General features: G+C 43.4%; 2 protein-coding genes across 4 annotated transcripts in view; both read left to right on the forward strand.

Annotated features, from left to right (window-relative positions):
• The window catches only part of C9orf72 (C9orf72-SMCR8 complex subunit), a 31,332-nt gene extending 22,712 nt beyond the window's left edge, over positions 1 to 8,620 (forward strand). Inside the window, exons 10-11 of one of the 2 annotated variants that reach the window (XR_003429143.1) lie at positions 575 to 674; positions 8,552 to 8,620. Coding sequence is in view for 1 of the 2 variants with exons in the window: in XM_027088909.1 (XP_026944710.1) it covers positions 575 to 586 (12 nt within the window). In the remaining variant the exon portion in view is untranslated. Of the gene's footprint in view, positions 1 to 574; positions 1,108 to 8,551 lie in introns of those variants that run through there. The other variant, XM_027088909.1, reaches the window with a different exon arrangement.
• A 10,160-nt stretch (positions 8,621 to 18,780) lies between these two features.
• Positions 18,781 to 19,371, forward strand: part of MOB3B (MOB kinase activator 3B) — a 204,724-nt gene continuing 204,133 nt past the window's right edge. The window contains exon 1 of one of the 2 annotated variants that reach the window (XM_027088954.1): positions 18,781 to 19,007. The gene's annotated coding sequence lies outside the window, so the exon portion shown is untranslated. The remainder of the gene's footprint in view (positions 19,008 to 19,371) is intronic. The other variant, XM_027088955.1, reaches the window with a different exon arrangement.

Below are 19,371 nucleotides of genomic sequence, written 5' to 3' on the forward strand. Positions count from 1 at the left end.
TGAAAGAAAATATATTTAAAGGTTCTGTGTGATGCTGGAATTATATGTGGTTTGATTGTTTTGTTTTTTATTTTTTTGTCTCCTTAACTCCCAGGACTGCATTTTGACTTTTTAATTTCTATATTAATATATCAGATATAAGATAATACTTGTGTAAATTCTTTTTTTAAATTATTGTTATAATAATATTAATACAATCTAAGTTGAAGTTATTCCTTCCAGGTCCCCAGTATAGGTGTCCAGTATGAAAGTGAAAGTGTAAGGAATCTAAACCCCTTAATCTGAAAAACAAATAAGATTGACACTTTTACTCCAGGAAAACAAAATTAATTCATAAATGTAATAGTTGAGTTGAAAGGTTTCTCTAGAAGAAGACTGATTCATTGCATTGCTAAGATTCTCAGAGAAGAAACCCAAACTTCATATAATGCTGGAAGTTAAAAATGAGACCTCTATGGTCTATCTCTATAGTGCTGCAGGTCAAACAGGAAGACAGTGAATGTCACTCTTCTCTAATACTATTTTGGTTTTTACGTGGAATTGTACCAATTGATATTTCTTGTGTCATCTGCAGGGTGCAGGTTAAAGTACCAAAAGCAGTTCACCACCCCCACGTGACACACACTATCCACTGGACTTTCTGAATCTATCATCGCAACAACACTATGAGGCAGGTATGTTTAATTCCATTTTACAAATGAGGAGACTAGAGCTTAAGGAAGTATAATACACAGCCTGTGGTCACTCAGTTGGTTAAGCTGGATTTCATCCCAAACAGTTACCAGAGTTGTCCTGTGGCACAGCTCCTGGGACAGTTCCTCCATGTAGCAGGTACTCAGTGCTGTTGAATTGGAGGGAGGGGAAGGAAGCAAGTATTACATACAGGCTTACTAGCACTCTGCAGTGCCCAAGTGTGATTCCCTGCTTTGCTACTTGGAGAAGTTACTTAACCTCTCTGAGGCTCATTTGTTAAATATTTGAAATGAGGACATGATGATAACCTCATGATTGTTAAGAGGACCTAAATGAGGGCTTCCGTGGTGGTGCAGTGGTTGGGAATCCACCTGCCAATGCAGGGGACACATGTTTGAGCCGTAGTCTGGGAGGATCCCACGTGCCGCGGAGAAACTAAGCCCATGTGCCACAACTACCAAGCTTGTGCTTTAGAGCCTGTGAGCCACAACTACTGAGCCCTTATGCCACAACTTCTGAAGCCCATGTGCCTAGAGCCCATGCTCTGCAACAAGAGAAGCCATCACAATGAGAATCCTGTGCACCGCAACGAAGAGTAGCCCCCACTCGCCACAACTTGAGAAAGCCCACGTGCAGCAACAAAGACCCAACACAGCCAAAAATAAATTTAAATAAATTAAAAGAAAAAAAGAGGACTTAGTGAGACTATGTAAGGTACTTAGCTCAGTACCTGATGAGTGTTTCATATGCTCTTTTACCTAATCTGACAATCATTACCATTTAATCAGGGTGTTTAGAACATTTACATTTAATGTAATTATTGATATGGTTAGATTCAATCTATCATCTTGCTATTTGTTTTCTATTTGTACCATTTGTTCTTTGTTATTTTTTTCTTCTTTTTCTACTTTCTTTTAGATTGAGTATTTTTTTCATGATTCCCTTTTATTGCTTTTGTTGGCTTATTAGTTGTAACTCTTTTATTTCAGTGATTGCTTTAGGGTTATAGTATATACATCTTTAACATACCCGTCTACATTCAAGTGATATACCACATGACGTACAGTTTAAGAACCTTACAATGAAAAACTTCTATTTCTCTCTTCTTGCCTTTGTGCTGTTGGGGCCTCACATTCTACATCTACATATGCTATAAGCTGCACGCTTACTATTTTTGCTTAAACAGCCAATTATCTTTTCAAGAGATTTAAAGATAAATATTCTAAATACCTCAATTAAAAGGCAGAACTTGTCAGATTGGATAAAAAAAACAAGTCCCAACTATATGCTACCAACAAAAACCACATGTAGAAAATAAAGGACAGATTAAAAGTAAAAGGGTAGAGAAAGATATACCATATTAACACCAATCAGAAGAAAGCAGGAGTGGCTATATTAATAGCAGGCAAACTGGTACAGATGAACCGGTTTGCAGGGCAGAAATAGAGACACAGATGTAGAGAGCAAATGTATGGACACCAAGTGGGCAAAGCAGCAGGGGTGGGGGGAGATGAACTGGGAGATTGGGATTGACATATATACACTAATATGTATAAAATAGATAACTAATCTGAACCTGCTGTATAGCACAGGGAACTCCACTTCGCTGTACAGTAGAAACTAACAACATTGTAAGACAACTATACCCCAATAAAAAAAAATTAAGAAAATCAGGCAAAGTAGATTTCAGAGCAATCCCTTTATCAGGGATAAAGATTATTTCACAATGCTAAAGGAGTCAATTCAGCACGAGGACACAAAAATCCTAATAACAGCTTCAAAATACTTGAAGTAAAAACTGATAAAACTATAAGGAGAAATTGACAAATCTACAATTATAGTTGGAGATTTGAAAACCTCCTTCAATGTTTGATAGAATAAGAAGACAGATTTTAGAGCTACATTATGCATAGGCTCAATTTTAATGAAAGACTTAACAGGAAAAAAAAATCTTAGTAAGGATATAGAAGACTTGAACAAGACTATCAACCAACTTGATGAAAATGACATTTATAAAACATAGCCATACCCAACAACTGTAGATTACACATTCTTTTCAAGAACACATGGAATGTGTACCAAGATAGACCACATTCTGAGCCATGAAACAAGTCTCCATAACATAAAAGGATTCAAGTCTTGCAAAGTATGTTCTCTTGACCACAGTGGAAATAAATTAGAAATCAATAACAGATATCTGGGAAAACCTCAAATAGTTGGAAACTAAATAGTAGTTTTAAAAGATTAGATAATTTCTAAATCATGTGTCTGGGGGATAAGAGGAAATGGATTGGAGAACAGAAAGGGATGTATCAGAATGTAGTGGAGTGATTTTTATGAAGACTGGAACTCATCCTGCCTTTGATGTCTCCCCTCTGCAACCCATTCTTCATATTGATAACAGCATGATCCTTCTAAGATTAAATCTGATGATCACTTCGTTTAGTGGCTGTACATCACTCACAAATCTAAGTCCCAAATCTTTGCAACACAGTTTCTGTTCATCCCTCTAACCTCACTTTTCACTGTCTTACTTCTAACTTCTTAGTACATTCTTTTGTTGCGTCTATTATACCATTTCTTTGCTTCTCTTTCTTCACCACTAGGCTAGACAACAAGATACATGTCTTCATTTTTGTATCTCAGTGTCTAGCATGGTATTGGGCACAGGGCGTGCTTCTAAAAAAGTTACTTCAATGAATATATTGAGTTTATTAAATATTATTTTCTTTGTCCTCTCCAAAAACAATTAGTTCTTGCAAAATAAGGAAATTACTTTCTTTTTGTAATCAGAAGCTTTTTTTCCCCCAGAGAGTCCATTAAAACTCAGCCTATGCACAACCCAGCTCTAAAATTTCAAAGATCTTAAGGCGGTGATTTTCAGTCCCTTCAAAGTAGTAAGACCTTGTCATTTTCTGTTTCTGCATTTGTGTCTCACTATCTCATCTCTTGCTGAAATGTTCTTTTTAAATGAATAGCTTGATAAATTGCTAAGCAGTTTTCATCAGACCCATTAGGACAGTGGTAAGTATCCATTTGTGGAACGTGGACGTTCAAGCCAGTATTTAGAAAATCATTCCTGAGCTCAGAGTTGGCTCAAACTGGCACCTTCTGGCATTTGCTTGTGGGTGGGGAATGTGGAATGCTTTGAAAGCTGAATGGATTTGTCAAGTTTTAAAACTCACTTGTGGCTAAAGGAAAACAGCATTCATTGTTTAAAAACACCATTGTTTGTTTTTTCTCCTTTTCTGTTCTTTGGAACCTGAATCTGCAAAAACGTTCACACCCAGCATTTTGCTTCATGTACCTCTTCTACTACATTTCTAGAGGACATGAGTGGCATGGAAACCTTTTTTTGTGATTACAGTGTTCAGAGCAAATTGAAAAACTCCTTTTTAATGCTCATACTGATTTTTATGGGAAAAGACACTATAGCTATCATTATAGGCAGAGAGTAGAGCTGATAGGAGCATGAGTCCTGGAACCAGACCTCAAGGCTCAAATCCCTGTTTTTCCACTTCTTGGCTGTGTGACCTTGGGCAAGGTATTGAACGTCTCCGTGCTACCTCAATATCCTCCTCTATTCCACAGGAATAAAAGAACCTACATCACAGGATTGTTTGAAAAAATAAGTGGGTTGATACATGCAGAACGCCTGAAAGGGTAACGGGCACAGAGCAAGTGAACAATAAAATCTAGTTGCAGCTGTTGTCAGTGGTACCCGTGTCATTATCAGCATCATTAAGCAACTGAATATAAAGTTCCCATATCTGATTCTTAAACCACAACAATTCTACTGCTGTGATTCTAGGTGATACCACCTTAGTAGCCAGATTATTTTATTACTGTGAACCCATCACTGCCTGATTGCACAGAGTAGAGTGTCGCCCATGGAGAAGGTCATTCTAGGCCATGAAACGTACTATCTGGACGCTTCACCCTGTGTTTCAAATCTCTCCGCTCTAGTTCCACTGCCATTATTTCTCATCCACGTTAAATCAACAGCCCCCACTTCTGATCTTTTCACCCATTAACCGCCCTCCTTTCCATGCCCTTCCCCCGCCCCAATCCGTTTTCTCCACAGAAGGCAGAGTGATCTTTCTAATATCATCTCCTCTTTGGCCTCACTCGCTTGCTTTAAAAAACCCTCCGTGGGCTTCCCTGGTGGCGCAGTGGTTGGGAGTCCACCTGCCGATGCAGGGGACACGGGTTCGTGCCCCGGTCCGGGAAGATCCCACGTGCCGCGGAGCGGCTGGGCCCGTGAGCCATGGCCGCTGAGCCTGCGCGTCCGGAGCCTGTGCTCCGCAACGGGAGAGGCCACAGCAGTGAGAGGCCCGCGTGCCGCAAAAAAAAAAAAAAAAACCTCCGTGACAAGCTTTGACACAATAGAAGGCCTGCCATCCTTGGGTGAAGCATAAGGGCCTTTGGGATCTGACCACAGCAAACCTCTCCCCCCTTCTCTCTCGCCACGCATCCGCTCACTCAGGGGCCGTGATGAGGTTTGTACTTCCCCACCCACCTTACTCTCATCACTGCTCTCGCTGCCGGGAATACTCAACGCCCTTCACCTGGATGGACTTACTTGTCCATCAGGATTTACCTGTGTCTGGTGTCCTGTTCTTCCAGTCCCTTCCCTCAAGTTTGGATTTAGAGCCTCCAGACTTTAAGCTCCTTGAGGCTAGGACCATGTCTGTGCACTAGGTTATACCTAATTGTCTGGCACTTAATACGTTTATTAAGTATATGTTGAATTAGTTACCCTCCGTTCAGAGCTCTTGTAGGTCTCTATGCCTATAGGCCTAGCATAACACTTAACTCATTATTATCACCATTATCATGGGTTTGTTTGTCTCCATTAGACTGTGAGCTTCACACACGAGGTTGGGTCCTTGTCTTATATATCCTTGTGTCCCCAGCTTCCAGCATAGTACCAGCCATGAAACAGGAACTCAGCAGGTTCTGAAAGAATGAATGGTATCCACATACCGTTAATCTCAGTTTTGAAGTTTCTCCAAATTCTGAAGCAATAGGATTTATGGACCCCTCTTGGCAGTTCTTGGGTGTTATCCCAATGGTACCACTGACATTTTAAGCAAAAGTTTGTACATATGTATATTTTTCTGGGTGGTGGGGCCATAGCCTTCATCACATTCTCAGAGGGGTTTCTGATTCCCCTCAAAGGTAGGAATCTATGTCCTAAAGAGTTATATGTAAAAACCAGTTGTGAAATAAAATGTTTGCAAGGAATCAAAGCTACAATGTGTGTACTACCTCACACCGGTCAGAATGGCCATCTTTTTCTTTTCTTTTCTTTCTTTAATTTATTATTTAGGCTCTGCCGGGTCTTAGTTGGAGCATGCGGACTTAGTTGTGGCATGCATGTGGGATCTAGTTCCCCGACCAGGGAATGAACCTGGGCCCCCTGCACTGGGAGCGCAGAGTCTTACCCACTAGACCACCAGGGAAGTCCCCAGAATGGCCATCTTTAAAAAGTTCCGGAAAGAGTGTGGAGGAAAATGGAACTCTCCTACACTGTTGGTGGGAATGTAAATTGGTGCAGCCACTATGGAAAACAGTATGGAGGTTCCTCAAAAAACTAAAAGTAGAGTTGCCACATGATCCAGCAATTCGTCTCCTGGCCATATATCTGGGCAATACTATAACTCAAAAAGATACATACACCCGTATGTTCATGGCAGCACTATTCACAATAGCCCCAAGACATGGAAACAACTTAACCATCCATCGAAAGATGAATGGATAAAGAAGATGAGGTATATATATGTACACACACAAATATATGAATATTACTCAGCCATAAGTAAGAATGAAAATACCATTTGCAGCAACGTGGACGGACCTAGAGATTATCATATTAAGTAAGTTAGAAAGAGACAAATACCATATGATATCACTTATATGTGGAATCTAAAATGTGACACAAATGAACTGATCTGTGAAAGAGAAACAGATACAGAGAACAGACTTGTGGTTGCCAAGGGGAAGGGATGGATTGGGAGTTTGGGGTTAGCAGATGCAAACTCTTATATACAGGATGGATAAACAACGAGGTCCTACTGTATAGCACGGGGAACTGTATTCAATATCCTGTGATAAACCATAATGAAAAAACATGTACATATTTATATATAACTGAATCGCCTTGCTGTACAGCAGAAATTAACACAACATTGTAAATCAACTATACTTGAATAAATATTTTTTAAAAAAAGGAAAGAAAAACCATGCACGCACAAAAGATGTTTCCAAGGTAGTCTGATGAATAAGCCCATGTGGCCCGAGGAGGTAGAGGGCTTGTGTCTCTACAGCCCCAGCGCCTCAAGCAGTCTCCCTGCTGCTGGACGGTGGGGGCTCCACCTGTCTGCAGCGGCTGTCTCTTGCCACGTGGATATCCACCTGAAAGCCCCCTCCCACACACCTGTAGGAGCAGTTTGAGACTCATTTGCAGGAGCTTCTCGGTTCTGGAAGCATCAAGGGTTTCAGCCCCGGGACCAGCCACTCCGTGTTTCAACTCAGCATTCAGGGAGGAGAGGCTTTTCTGTTCAAAGCTGAGAGCCTCCCTTGAGCCACTTTGGCTAGACATTTTCTCTGGCTTCCATCAATAGACTCGGAATTTTTTTTCTGACCTAGACCCACACAAACAAGAGACTAGAGCTTCTCTAATATGCTAAGGAAAAAGCACATTTTAAAAATAACTTGAGCAAATGAATTCATTCTGGTTAAAGCCACCCAGCTACATAACATAAACTAGGGTTTCGCAACAACAGGTCCTAAAAACGTAAACAAACCCAGAGTCCACGTGAGCCAAGCCATTTGCTGAACAGAAAGAGTCCCTGGCCCAAATTCTTCCAGAGTGAAAAATACCTTATAAAAGCAGGAGTCGATGGCCATGATGTGAAAAAAAAAAGGTGGGGGAGGTGGGAGGGGTGGGAAAACGAGAAAGTCTCATGACTAGATACTCAAAATGCCAGCTTTCCCAACCAAAAGCTAGAATGATGAGGGATCGGGGGCGGGGCGTGAGTACAGCCTGTGCCTCGGGCCCCTGCTCAGACCCTACCAGGACCCTGCCTTCCCTAGGGAAAGTCAGAGGCTACTCACTCTCATGAAGTCAGAGGAAGACCCTGCAGGTTTTACCATGTGTCTGTTGACAAGATAATGGTTCCACTGAAACGGTAATCACATACTGGCCAAAGAAGCCCATACTTTTTTTTTTTTTTTTAGCCCATCCTTTTATAGTAACTTCATTCCCAGCCTGAGTTTTTTGAACATCATAATAATATGTTCTTTCTGATGAGACCCATACTGTTCTAATGAACTTATGCAGAGTTTCATCTCTGTTCTAGAACAATACTTGCTATAAATAATAAATACAGTGATCATCATTTTATATTTGAATAGCTCCCCTTCCACAAAGAAAAAAAAAGTACTTTCTCATTTCTTAGTAATAGTGAGGTCCTTTCTATGCTGGGAGCGCTGTGTTAGAATCCACATCTTAGAACAGACAGAACTTGGAGAAATTCAGAGAAAGGGCACAGGAATCATTTTTAAAGACTAGAAAATGCGATTTATGGAAAAGGGTTAAAGAACTTGCTATTATTTGCAGTAAAACTTAATACTATATTTCAGGTATACAAAGGATCATGGTCAAATAAGCCACATTTATTGAGTAATGGCTACGTGCTAATTTCTCATTTAACCCTCACAACGACCTTGGAGATAGAGTATCCCCAAGGTCCACCACAAGGACACTGAAACTTAAGTTAAATGATTGTCCAAATGTGATAGACATTTCTCACAAGTATTCTGCTTTTCTCTCTCTCTCTTTTTTCTCACCGAGGAGTTGGATAGTACTTTCGCCTTCCGTGGAACTCAGGCATGACCACCCGAATGGCCAACGAAATTTGAGTTGGATAGTACTTTCGCCGAGGAGTTGGATAGTACTTTCGCCTTCCGTGGAACTCAGGCATGACCACCCGAATGGCCAACGAAATTTGAGCCAGAGACGTGTGTCGATTTCAGATGGAAGGTAAGAAAACCGCTGTGAGCTTTGCCTCCTTCTCACTCTGCCACAGTGACCATTAACGTTCTGGAAAGTGGCCGCTCCCCAGCCTTGGTCCTGCAGTGGGAGCCATGGGAGCAGAGTCCCCCACCCACTCCTATCCACCCAACGTGAGCATGGTGCATGAGCGAGACCTTCACCTTACAGTTTTAAGCCACCGACTTTGGAAGATTGTTTCTGCAGCAAAACCTGTTAGTCACCCAGCTGACTAGAACTTGAGCTGCCTCTATTGCCCACAACTTATTTTAACTAACATGCTGTGCTACCTTCCAGGTAGAGAATGATGGTTGTGTCTTCTACCTGGTGTAAGGAGAAGGAAAAAAAGGTCATTATCTCCAGTGACTGGAATTGAGATTCCCCAGGGTGCAGTCAAGACTGAGATAAAAAGAAGTGAGGGGAACTTCTATTGACAATTTACTCAGAAGAGAAAAACAGTTAATGTTTTGATGTATTGTCTCCCAGGCATGTTGAATGAACGCTTTGCATAGATTTTCGCAAAGAAAGCTCTACTTAAGGGAAATTTTAGTAATAGAATTTCTGGCTTGGAATTGTTTACTCTGCTTCACGGTCTCTCTCTGGTTTAGCCTATTTTCTTACAGACCTCACAACGATAACCTTCTCCCTTACTCATCAGCCCACAAGATGGTCTTCATTTCCAGTCTACCAGGAACCCAAGGATCTTGGTTGGATCTCCCCCAAATCAGAGCCTGAGACAAGGACTCGAGGGCAGTCAGTTTATTTGGGAGGTGATTGCAAGCAGGAGTGAGAGAGCAGGCTGACTGAAAGGAGAAAGAGGAAAGGCCAATATAAAGCTGACTCATACCTACCAGCCAAGGTCATTGTGAGGATAAGAGGAGCTAATATAATTGAAGATGCCCAACACAGCTCCTAGCACATAATAGGCACTCAATAAATGTGAATCCCCTGCCCTCCGTCTCCTGTGAAAGTTCTGGAGCTGTACTAGACGCTGAGGTAAACCAGCTCTAAGGTCCTTCCAACTCTTCACTTGTGCTTTCCTTTGGGTTTCTGGTGAGGACTCTACCCCCAGTCTGAGTAGCAGTGAGGAACCACTTCAAGTGAAAACCTGATTTAGCATCTGCTGAGATAAACAGAAAAGAATGCAGGAAAGCAAAAAGCCAAGGAAAGGGAATGAAAGTGTAATTCAATTTTATAAAAAAGGAGATTTGTTCTTCTGGAACGTTGGGTGGAAATCTTGCTGAGTGACCTAGCTGTCATAAATCCTCTCTGGAACAAAGTAACACAGGAAGGAAGGGAAAGAAAGAAAGGAGGATGGGAAGAGGGAGGGATAAGGGGGAGGGAAGAAGGAAAGAATAAATAAAAGAAAGAAGGAAGGAAATTATCCAGCAGGGACTCTGCTGAGAATTAGACCATAAGACTCAGGGCCAGTTTAAAATGAAACTTCCCTGAAAACCTTTCAGAGAGATGTGTTTCCTCAGAAGAGCATCATCTGGGCTGTTCAATGCCCAGGGCAAGTCTCTTTCATCTAATTGGACATGAAACACTATCACATTTGAGGTTGGCTGGAGGCCATTCAGAAATTAAATAATTATTCAACCCAAGAGGCTTTCCAAATGATGAGGTAGCTCCTTAGGAGGAAATTAAATATTGAACAGTGTATCACATCTAATTGGAATCTTGAGGAAATAGGGTCCTGAGTAGGTAAAACATCCGGGGGCTAACGTAGGGCAGAATGAGTGATGCCCTCAGTTTTGTGTTTTGCCTTAATTATGATGTAAAAAGGAAAATCTTGTTGATTTTTTATGCCAGGAGGGCAGGGGTTGGTTGGGAGAGGTTCCTCCATGCACCTTCCGTTTGACAGTAGAAAGTTTACTTCTTTCATTCCTTTGTACAGATATGCAAGGAGAGCTGAATAGTCACAAACGGCTTCTTGGTTTGCCATACAAGGCAGTTGGGAGTTAATGACTGACTTATCAACCATGGTAGTGGGTAGGCACTGAACACAAAGGTACTGTAGTGATTACCCCCTTCAAGAGAAAGGCTATTTGAGACCCTTGCTATGTTCCTGTTTGGAAGAGGGAAGGGGGTTGTGATCAAGTTTGAAGCACCCATGACACAGCAGCCTCTTCTCTATCTTCCTGTGCCCTTTTGTATGAATTACTGTGAAGCACAACTTCCCAAATCCACTGAGCACACAACGGTCTGATTTTCCCACTTGAGAAAGGTCCTCAAATCTTACTCTTAAATTGACTTTGGGGATCCAGACTACGTACGGTGTCTTCAGATAAGACTACATTAGATGCTGGTGTTCCTGGCAACTCTCCCTCGTTGGATCATATCTAAGCTGACCTGTTTAATGGTGAGACAGTTCCTCTCAATTACTCAAAGTGCTGAGGCCAACCACAAGTGTACCACACCTGGCTTCTGTCAGGCCACAGCAAAAACGTCAAGCTTATGTCCTGAGAAGAAGAGTCCCTCACTCAAGATTCAAATGACTTAAAAAACCCCAAACCCACAGTCTATTAGGAAGATCTGAAAGAGTATTGGGTCACTGTGAAAAGTACAAACAGATCTTAAAAACAGAAAGAAAGATCACAGTCTCCTTTCAATAAAATTGATGTTAAAACGACTTAGGAAAGAATACACACTCTATTCGTATACAGTTGCAGGTAATTGTCCATTGTGATTCCAAACTGCATCTTTGTTTCAGCTGCACTGATATAACTCTGAACAGTATCATAGGTTCTTTCCAGTCCTCAGACTATGACCTTTCTATGCCTCAGTCCCACTCCTATAAAATGGGATTGGTCTAGGGCTTCCCTGGTGGCGCAGTGGTTGAGAGTCCGCCTGCCGATGCAGGGGACACGGGTTCGTGCCCCGGTCCGGGAAGATCCCACATGCCGCGGAGCAGCTGGGCCCGTGAGCCATGGCCGCTGAGCCTGCGCGTCTGGAGCCTGTGCTCCGCAACGGGAGAAACCACAACAGTGAGAGGCCCGCGTACCGCAAAAAAAAAAAAGGGGATTGGTCTAATGTGGATTTCACCGAAAATGACTATAGACATCTAGTATCATTATAAAGATAACATGTGTAACATGGATTCTTGTCATGGTTTGAAATTGCTTGAAATATTGGGTTGGCCAAAAATATTCATTTGGGTTTGTCCATAAGATATTACGGAAAAATCCGAATGAACTTTTTTGGCCAACCCAATATATACATTGTTTGAATTACCATTATTTCAGTGCTTAGGAGGAGCCATGCACATTTATTTCCGGGACCCAACGTCCATTAACATAAATGCTAGTATTACAGATCCCACAAAGTTTTGAGACAATTCCTCCAACCTTGTGACTAGTCAGAATTTTGAAAACAAAATCAAAGTAGGTAAGCCGGAAGTGCTCCTTACTTTTGATTTGTTACGTAGACACTTAGATTTGCAAACTGACTTTGCTTGGGATGAAAGGAAAGACTCTGAGAACATCTACTGTTTGTTAGTAAGCTGCCTGTAATAATCGCAGTTAGCGGCACAATGACACTGGGTAATCAGACTCGGCCAAAATGAATAGAATTTTCCCAAAATTTTACCTCTCACCAGATCTAACTGGAGTAGCCCTTGAACTCTGAGTACTGCTCTGCAGAGCAACATGATTATGGGTCTAAGTTCATCGATGAGTAGGCAAACACGCTTTCTCCATTTTGACTCTATTGCAATCTGACTGTTACGACGTTGCTATGGTGACACCTTCCTGATATCCCTTTGCTCTTTTGGTACCCTCTCAGAGGAAGCTGTGACGAAGTGGTTTGGCAACAGAATCTTTCTGGGACTTTTCTCACACGTGATTGAAGACCAGCAGGGCTTTCCTCTTCCCAAGAATGTATAAAGTGTGAACTGAAAATGATGAAAAATAAGTTGCACTGACTTGAGCAAGGAATGTGAATGTTATTCATCCTGTACCAACCTAACCAGAAATAGTCTCTTTTTGTTCCCAATTCCAGGAGATGTCATCCCAAGGGACAGTGAGTCTTTTGGATTCAGTGTGGAATATAACACATGCTGGGTGCTGGGATCTCTTACCCTCAAGGGGGAGGGGCTACACGAGGGTGGTGTGAGAACGACATGCTGGAAAGAAAAGAAGGTAGTGTTTTCGAGCACTTATCTGTCAGCACTTACAGTGACAGGCACTCTGCCAAGCACGTTACATGCAACCCTTCACTGAATCCATACGATTACTTATATTACTTACCCCGTGTTACAAAATGAAGTAGCTGACTCAGAGAGATTAGACATAGCTAACATGGATCTTTCAGACTCTGAAGACTATTCTCTTAATTACCATGCACCTTGTCTGTCTATAATTCATCCTTCAGATGATCCTGGCTTCTCTCTTTTCCCAAGAAAAGCTTGGAAGTGAGATTCATGAGTGGTCCCATCCAAATTCCTCAGTCTTGTCCCATAGGAACCTGGAGAGGATTATCTGAAACAGCTGAAACGCTGACAGCGTCATCTGGGACAAATGCACCCTTGTGGCCTTTTCCACTTAGGTATCAGGACACACAGAACACTAATGGTCATGAGACACAGAATCAATGTCCCAGTTTTACTAGTTGTGTAATCTTGGGTGAGTCACTTAATCCTTCCAGCCTTAGTTACTTTATCTGTGAAACGGAAGTGGTGAAAACCATACTTGTCCGAAGGTCAGGAATGGACGGTTGCTCTCATTATCCATTTTTGCCCTCTTTTAGAACCTTTTGAGTCTCAGATATTTGAGTCTGTGCCCTGGACTCAGATTTATAGGTCCATGATTGCCCTTTTATAAGGCAGCAAACAGAGTTAACAGTCTAATGAAAACATTATACTCAAAAGAAAAGTTGATTTTTCTCTTCTCAAAAGTTCATTTTTCTCTTCTACTTGTTGCCTTTTGAGTTACAGCTTCAGACATTACTTTGGAAGCTCCTTGAGGTGATTTTTCTCCATTAAGCACTGTTAACAGAAATCATTAAATCCCTTTGCTCTCTAGCCTAGCTTTCGGGATCCCAGCCCTTATCCTCTAACTGCATGAAAACTAGCTGTATCTTGGTTTCCAGAGCACACCTAGCATTTTCTCCCTTCTTGTGTCCTTACTGCTGTGGCTCCCTCTAGCTGAAACAGCCTTTCCATCTGACTGCAGCAAGGTCCACCGTCTTAAGTGCAGCTCAAATGCCACGTCCTCCCTGAAGCTCCCTACCATCAGCTCCACCCAGAATGAATCTGTCCCATCTCTATGCTCCAATTAGTGCTATTGCTATTTGTGTTTCTCTTGTCACTTTTACTAGACTGTAAGCATCTCGAGGGCAAGAGCCAGGGTTGCCCATTGCCATGTGATAGTGGCGAGAAAGTGTGAGGGTTATGGCCATGGGCTTCAGTCACACTGCCCAGTCTAAAACCTGCCTACATGATGTACTAGCTGCATGACCTTGGGCAAGTTAATTCAAACTTTTCTAGCCTGTAATTTCCTCACCTGTACCTACTACCTAGGGATCTTCTGAGTATTAAATGAGATATTCCATGTAAAGTGTTTAGCAAGTACCTGGCATATTGTAGGTGCTTAATAGATATTAAGTATTTGCAATGCCTACAGTGAGGTATTTTCATTAATTATTTCAATATATATTTATTGAGTGCTGTATTAGTCTGTTCAGGCTCTTGCAACAAAATACCATACCACTGAATGACTTAAAGAATAGACGTTTACTTCTCACAGTTCTGTAGGCGGAGAAGTCAAAGATTACAGTGCCAGACAATTTGCTTCCTGGTGAGGAATCTCTTCTTGTCCTGCAGATGGCCCCTGCTCACTGATGTCCTCACATGGCAGAGAGACAGCAATCTCTGTCTTTTCTTTTTTCTTCATGTAAGCCACTAATCTCACTATGAGGGCTCATCTAACACTAATTATTTCCCAAAGACCACATCTTCAAATACCATCACACTGAGGATTAGGCCTTCCACATATGAATTGGGCGGTAGGTTGTGGGGGGGGATGGAGATGGGCACAGAGTGGGTGACAACAATTCAGTCCATAGCAAGTATCTATACATTTTCTATACTTTTATTGAGCTGGTCTAGGGATAGAGCAATAAACCGAACAGAATAAAAACCTTTGTCTCATGGAGTTTATATTCTGCTGGAAAGAGTAAGGCAGTGTGTAGAGGGAATAATTGCTGTCATAGATGTCCACTTCCTTATCTCCCTAACCTGTGAATATGTTAAGCTACAAAGGGGAATTAGGTTGCAGGTGGAATTAACATTGCTAATCAGCTGACTTTAACATAAGAAGATAATCCTGGATTATCTGGATGGGTTCAGTGTCATTTCCCCATAAGTAGAAGAAAGGAAGCAGAAATATAAGAGTGATGCAATATGAGAAGGATTTGACCTGCCTGTGCTGGTTTTGAAGAAGGAGAAGAGGGGCTATGAGACAAGGAATGCGGGTGGCCTCTAGAAGCTAGTAAAAACAGGGAAACTGATTTTCCCCCATAGATTTAAAAGAGGATTGCAGCCCTGCTGCCACCTTGATTTAAGCCCAATGAGACCTAAGTTTGGACTTCTAAGTTCCAGAACTGTAAGATAAATTTGTATTATTTTAAGCCACCAAGTTTGTGGTAATTAGTTACAGCAGCCGTAGAAAATGAAAACAGGCAGTGTATATATTATATATCACATGGCGATAAATTCTATGGAGAAAATTGGAGCAGGGAATGTGGAGAGGGAGTGTTGAGGGTGGCAGTTGACTGTAATTTTAAATAGAGCAGAAAGGGGGACCCTCTGGTGACTTCTGACCAAGACCTGAAGGAAGTGAGGTAGTAAGCCTTGAAGTATCCGAGTAAAGAGTGTTCCTGGCAGAAGGCACAGCAAGTATAAAGGTAGGAGCTTACCTGGCATTGGTGGGAACCAAAGAGGGCAGTGTGGATGGAGCGGAATTTGTGATGGGGAAGGTAATGGGAGACAAAGTCAGAGATAAAGGGGTACTCCTTTGTGCTGCTTTTACTCTGAGTAAGAAAGGAAGGCCCAGGAGGATTTTGAGTAGCAGAGTGACGAAAGGCAACATACATTTTAAGGGAATTACACTGGCGGCTGTATTGAGAATAAAACAAACGCAGGGCAGGGAGGAAGCACGGGGACCAGGTAGGAAGCTATTGCAGTATTCCAGGCTGCAGGTATTTGTGGCTGGACCAGGATGGTAACTGTGGAGGTGGTGGGTGGAGGTCTGCTTCTGGATATCTTTTTTTTTCCTTTTTAATTATTTATTTATTTTTGGCTGTGCTGGGTCTTAGTTGCTGCACGTGGCGAGCGCAGCAACTAAGAGTAGGGGATACTCTTCGTTGCGGTGTGTGGTGCGTGGGCTTCTCACTGCGGTGGCTTCTCTTGTTGCAGAGCACGGGCTCTAGGCACGTGGGCTTCAGCAGTTGTGGTGCACCGGCTTAGCTGCTCCGCGGCATGTGGGATCTTCCCGGACCAGGGCTTGAATACGTGCCCCCTGCATTTGGCAGGCGGATTCTTAATCACTGCGCCACCAGGGAAGCCCCTGGATATCTTTTGAAGATAAAACCAATGAGTTTTTCTGATAGAGTAGAGGTGGAATAGAAAAGGAGAAAAGTCAAAGAAGATTCCACGGGGCCTTAAGCAACTGAAAGGTTGGACTGGCCCTTCCCTGAGTTGGGGGAAGACAGCAGTGTGAGCAAGTCTGACAGGGAGAATCCATTCACTGTGGGTGAACTTTTGATATCTGAATCCTCTCCCTCCCCCATTCTTTTCCTTCAGAGTACTTTTCCAGACGAGCAAAGACACATACACATAAGGAATAATAGCCGATGGGAAACAATATCTACTTCACATCATGATGGGGCCAGTTTGCTGTACAATACAGGGCTCTGATAAAAGCCAGATTGGAGAAGAGATGTAGCCCAAGATGCTATAGATTGAATGTTTGTGTCCCCCCAAACACAATTCGTTTGTTGAATTCTAACCCCCAAGGTGATGGCATTGGGAGGTGGGGCCTTTGGGAGGTGATTAGGTCACAAGGGCAGAGCCCTTATGAATGGGATTAGTGCCCTTATAAAAAAGGCCTGGGAAAGCTTCCTTGTCCCTTTCTGCCATGTGAAGACACAGAGAAAAGATGTCTATGAGGAAACGGCCCATCATCAAACACTGAATCTGCCAGTGCCCTGATCCTGGACTTCCTAGCCTCCAGAACTGTGAGAAGTAATTTCTCCTTATAAGCCACCCAGTCTATGGCATTTTGTTTTCGTAGCCTGAATAGACTAAGAAACAGGACCAAAGAAGGCTTGAATTTAAAATGCTGGCCCTTCAGAGCAGATTCTGAAGGTTGAGCCATCTTCTTCCAGCCACCAGGTCACAGGCAGGGAAGCTAGATCAAGGGTGGGTGAGAGATAGGATGTGATTCATTATATTGACCCCACTCACTGGTTAAAGTTACCGAGGAAATAACGAAGGCTTCCTCCCAACCACCAGGTTCACCATTTCTCCCCACTGAACGGGCCACTAAAGGGATGAAGTGGGATGAAAGTTCTCTTTTCCCTACAGGCAAGGCTGAAACCCAAAGAGAGAGGCAGAGACCCTTCCATTCATGCTTATTGATTAGAATCCAATTCCTTATTGGCCCTGCACATGCCCTGCTCATCTGCGCGCTGGAGCTTGAACCCTATCTTCGAGGGCAGAAGTTGGATCTCAATGTTCGACTTTAATTTCTGAGACAGGAAGCCTTATTTTTCCTCTCTTCTTGACAGAACAGAAAAGACCACGTAATGAGAATTCTGGGGCAGGCAACAGCCTCTTCCTAATTAGAGACAAGTGAGTACGAGAGGAGGACTATTAAAGGTAAACTAGAGTAATTAAGAGACACTTCTACCCTGATTGTTATGGATGATGAAGTGCTGTCTGATTGCCATGGAGCCCAGGAACAAAAGGAACTTGAAAGCAGTGAATGGGGTTTGAGACAATTTGGAAACGAGATTGCATGACTCAACAATGAACAGAAACATTGCTTAGTGGCTGGGTTTTTGTATCTGACCATTTTTTCTTCTCTTGTTTGAGTTTTATATTCACAATATTCATTATCTTTGCATTGCCAAATGACACAGAATTAAATCATTCAATCCAGGGTTGATATCATTAGACCATGACTATTTATTAAATATTTCTTATAATATCAGAATTGACTTGATATTGCAAAGGATGGGTGTGATTTTAGAGGGTCTCACTTGGTGGTTGTGGAAACAACTTTTGCGGGAGGGATGTTTTCTCTGTGTATTCTAGTTTCTACTCAATATATTTCCATACTTCTTTAAAGTGTGTAGTAAGAACTGTAAAATGCAATACTTAGTCATTTGGTACTTCTCATTCAATGTGCACTAAGATGCTATCATACGGGGAATTAAAAGATGTGGAAGACTCATTCTTTTCCTCAGGAAGCTTATATTTAATGACTCCTACTATGAACTAGGAATACTTTCTATGTTTACTTTACCCTTTACTACCACCCTGCAAGGTAGATACTACAAGGTAGAGGTCATAGACCAAGATCACACAAATAGAAAGTGGCAGGCTGTGGGTTGGGCTTCGAAGTCCATGCTCTTTCCATTACTCCCAGCTTGCTCTAGCAAATTGCTAGAATCTCAAAGTATTTTCCAACGACTAATGCTCTCCTCAGTCGGGCAGTCCACAGCATTTTTCAACAAGTCAGAAAATCCTGGAGAAGGTAAGCAATTTCCTCCTCTCTAGGTGCCTTGGATGTGGCCCTGGTGGACCCAGAACGCACCCGTTCTGATCTGATATCCTACTCCCCGCCCTGGCCACAGGGTCAATGTCTTTTCCGCAAGGCCGGGAGCCCTGCTCAGACTGTCCATTCCCCACCTCTTTCCGGAGGGAAGATGACCCAAAGGCGACCTAACGTCCCGTTCCGACGGAGCTGCCATTCCGCGGGCGACCGCCAGGGGTCCCCGCACGCGCGTCCGCATGGTAGCCGCGCGCCGGGTGCCGGTGGGGGCTGCTTTGGAGCGGCGGCGTCTGCAGCTGGAGTCCCGCGCTCGCTCGCCCGCGCGCTCGTTGAGACCGCGCGCGCTGGCCCGGGAGCCCCTCACTGGATTCGCGAGCGTCGCCCCTCCTGCCCCGAGCTCATCCTCTTCCTCTCGCGCCGCCTGCAGCTGCCCCGGCGCGGGGAGCCGACAGGGCCCCGGGGCAGAAGGTAAAAACCCCACGGTGAGTGAGAGCTCGCTTCAAGCGAGGGGAGGTGGCGCAGCCCGCGGCCGCTCGCGCCGGGTCGCGCTGAGGAGGGTAGAGGTGCGGGGCGCACCTGGGGGCGGGTGCAACAGGAGGGCGGGAGGCGGCGGACCCCGTTTCCCCGCCAGCCCTTCGCTGGCTTCCGGGGCTGGAATCCGCGTCAGACCCCTGCCCGCGTCTTGGCTTCTGGCCGGCTCCTCCCGCGCCCTTCCCGGGTGTGAACAAGAGTCCACCCCGGGCTCCGGGGCCTTGATTTTAAAAGATCTGTCAAAAATATCGATCTTCTTCGGGGTACAAGTCTGTCCCCGAATCCATCCCGGGTTGCAGATGACTGCAGGGTGCG

This window comes from Aethalodelphis obliquidens, unplaced genomic scaffold (assembly GCF_003676395.1).
Source record: "Aethalodelphis obliquidens isolate GAN/ISIS:26980383/991018 unplaced genomic scaffold, ASM367639v1 scaffold64, whole genome shotgun sequence".
NCBI lineage: Eukaryota > Metazoa > Chordata > Mammalia > Artiodactyla > Delphinidae > Aethalodelphis > Aethalodelphis obliquidens.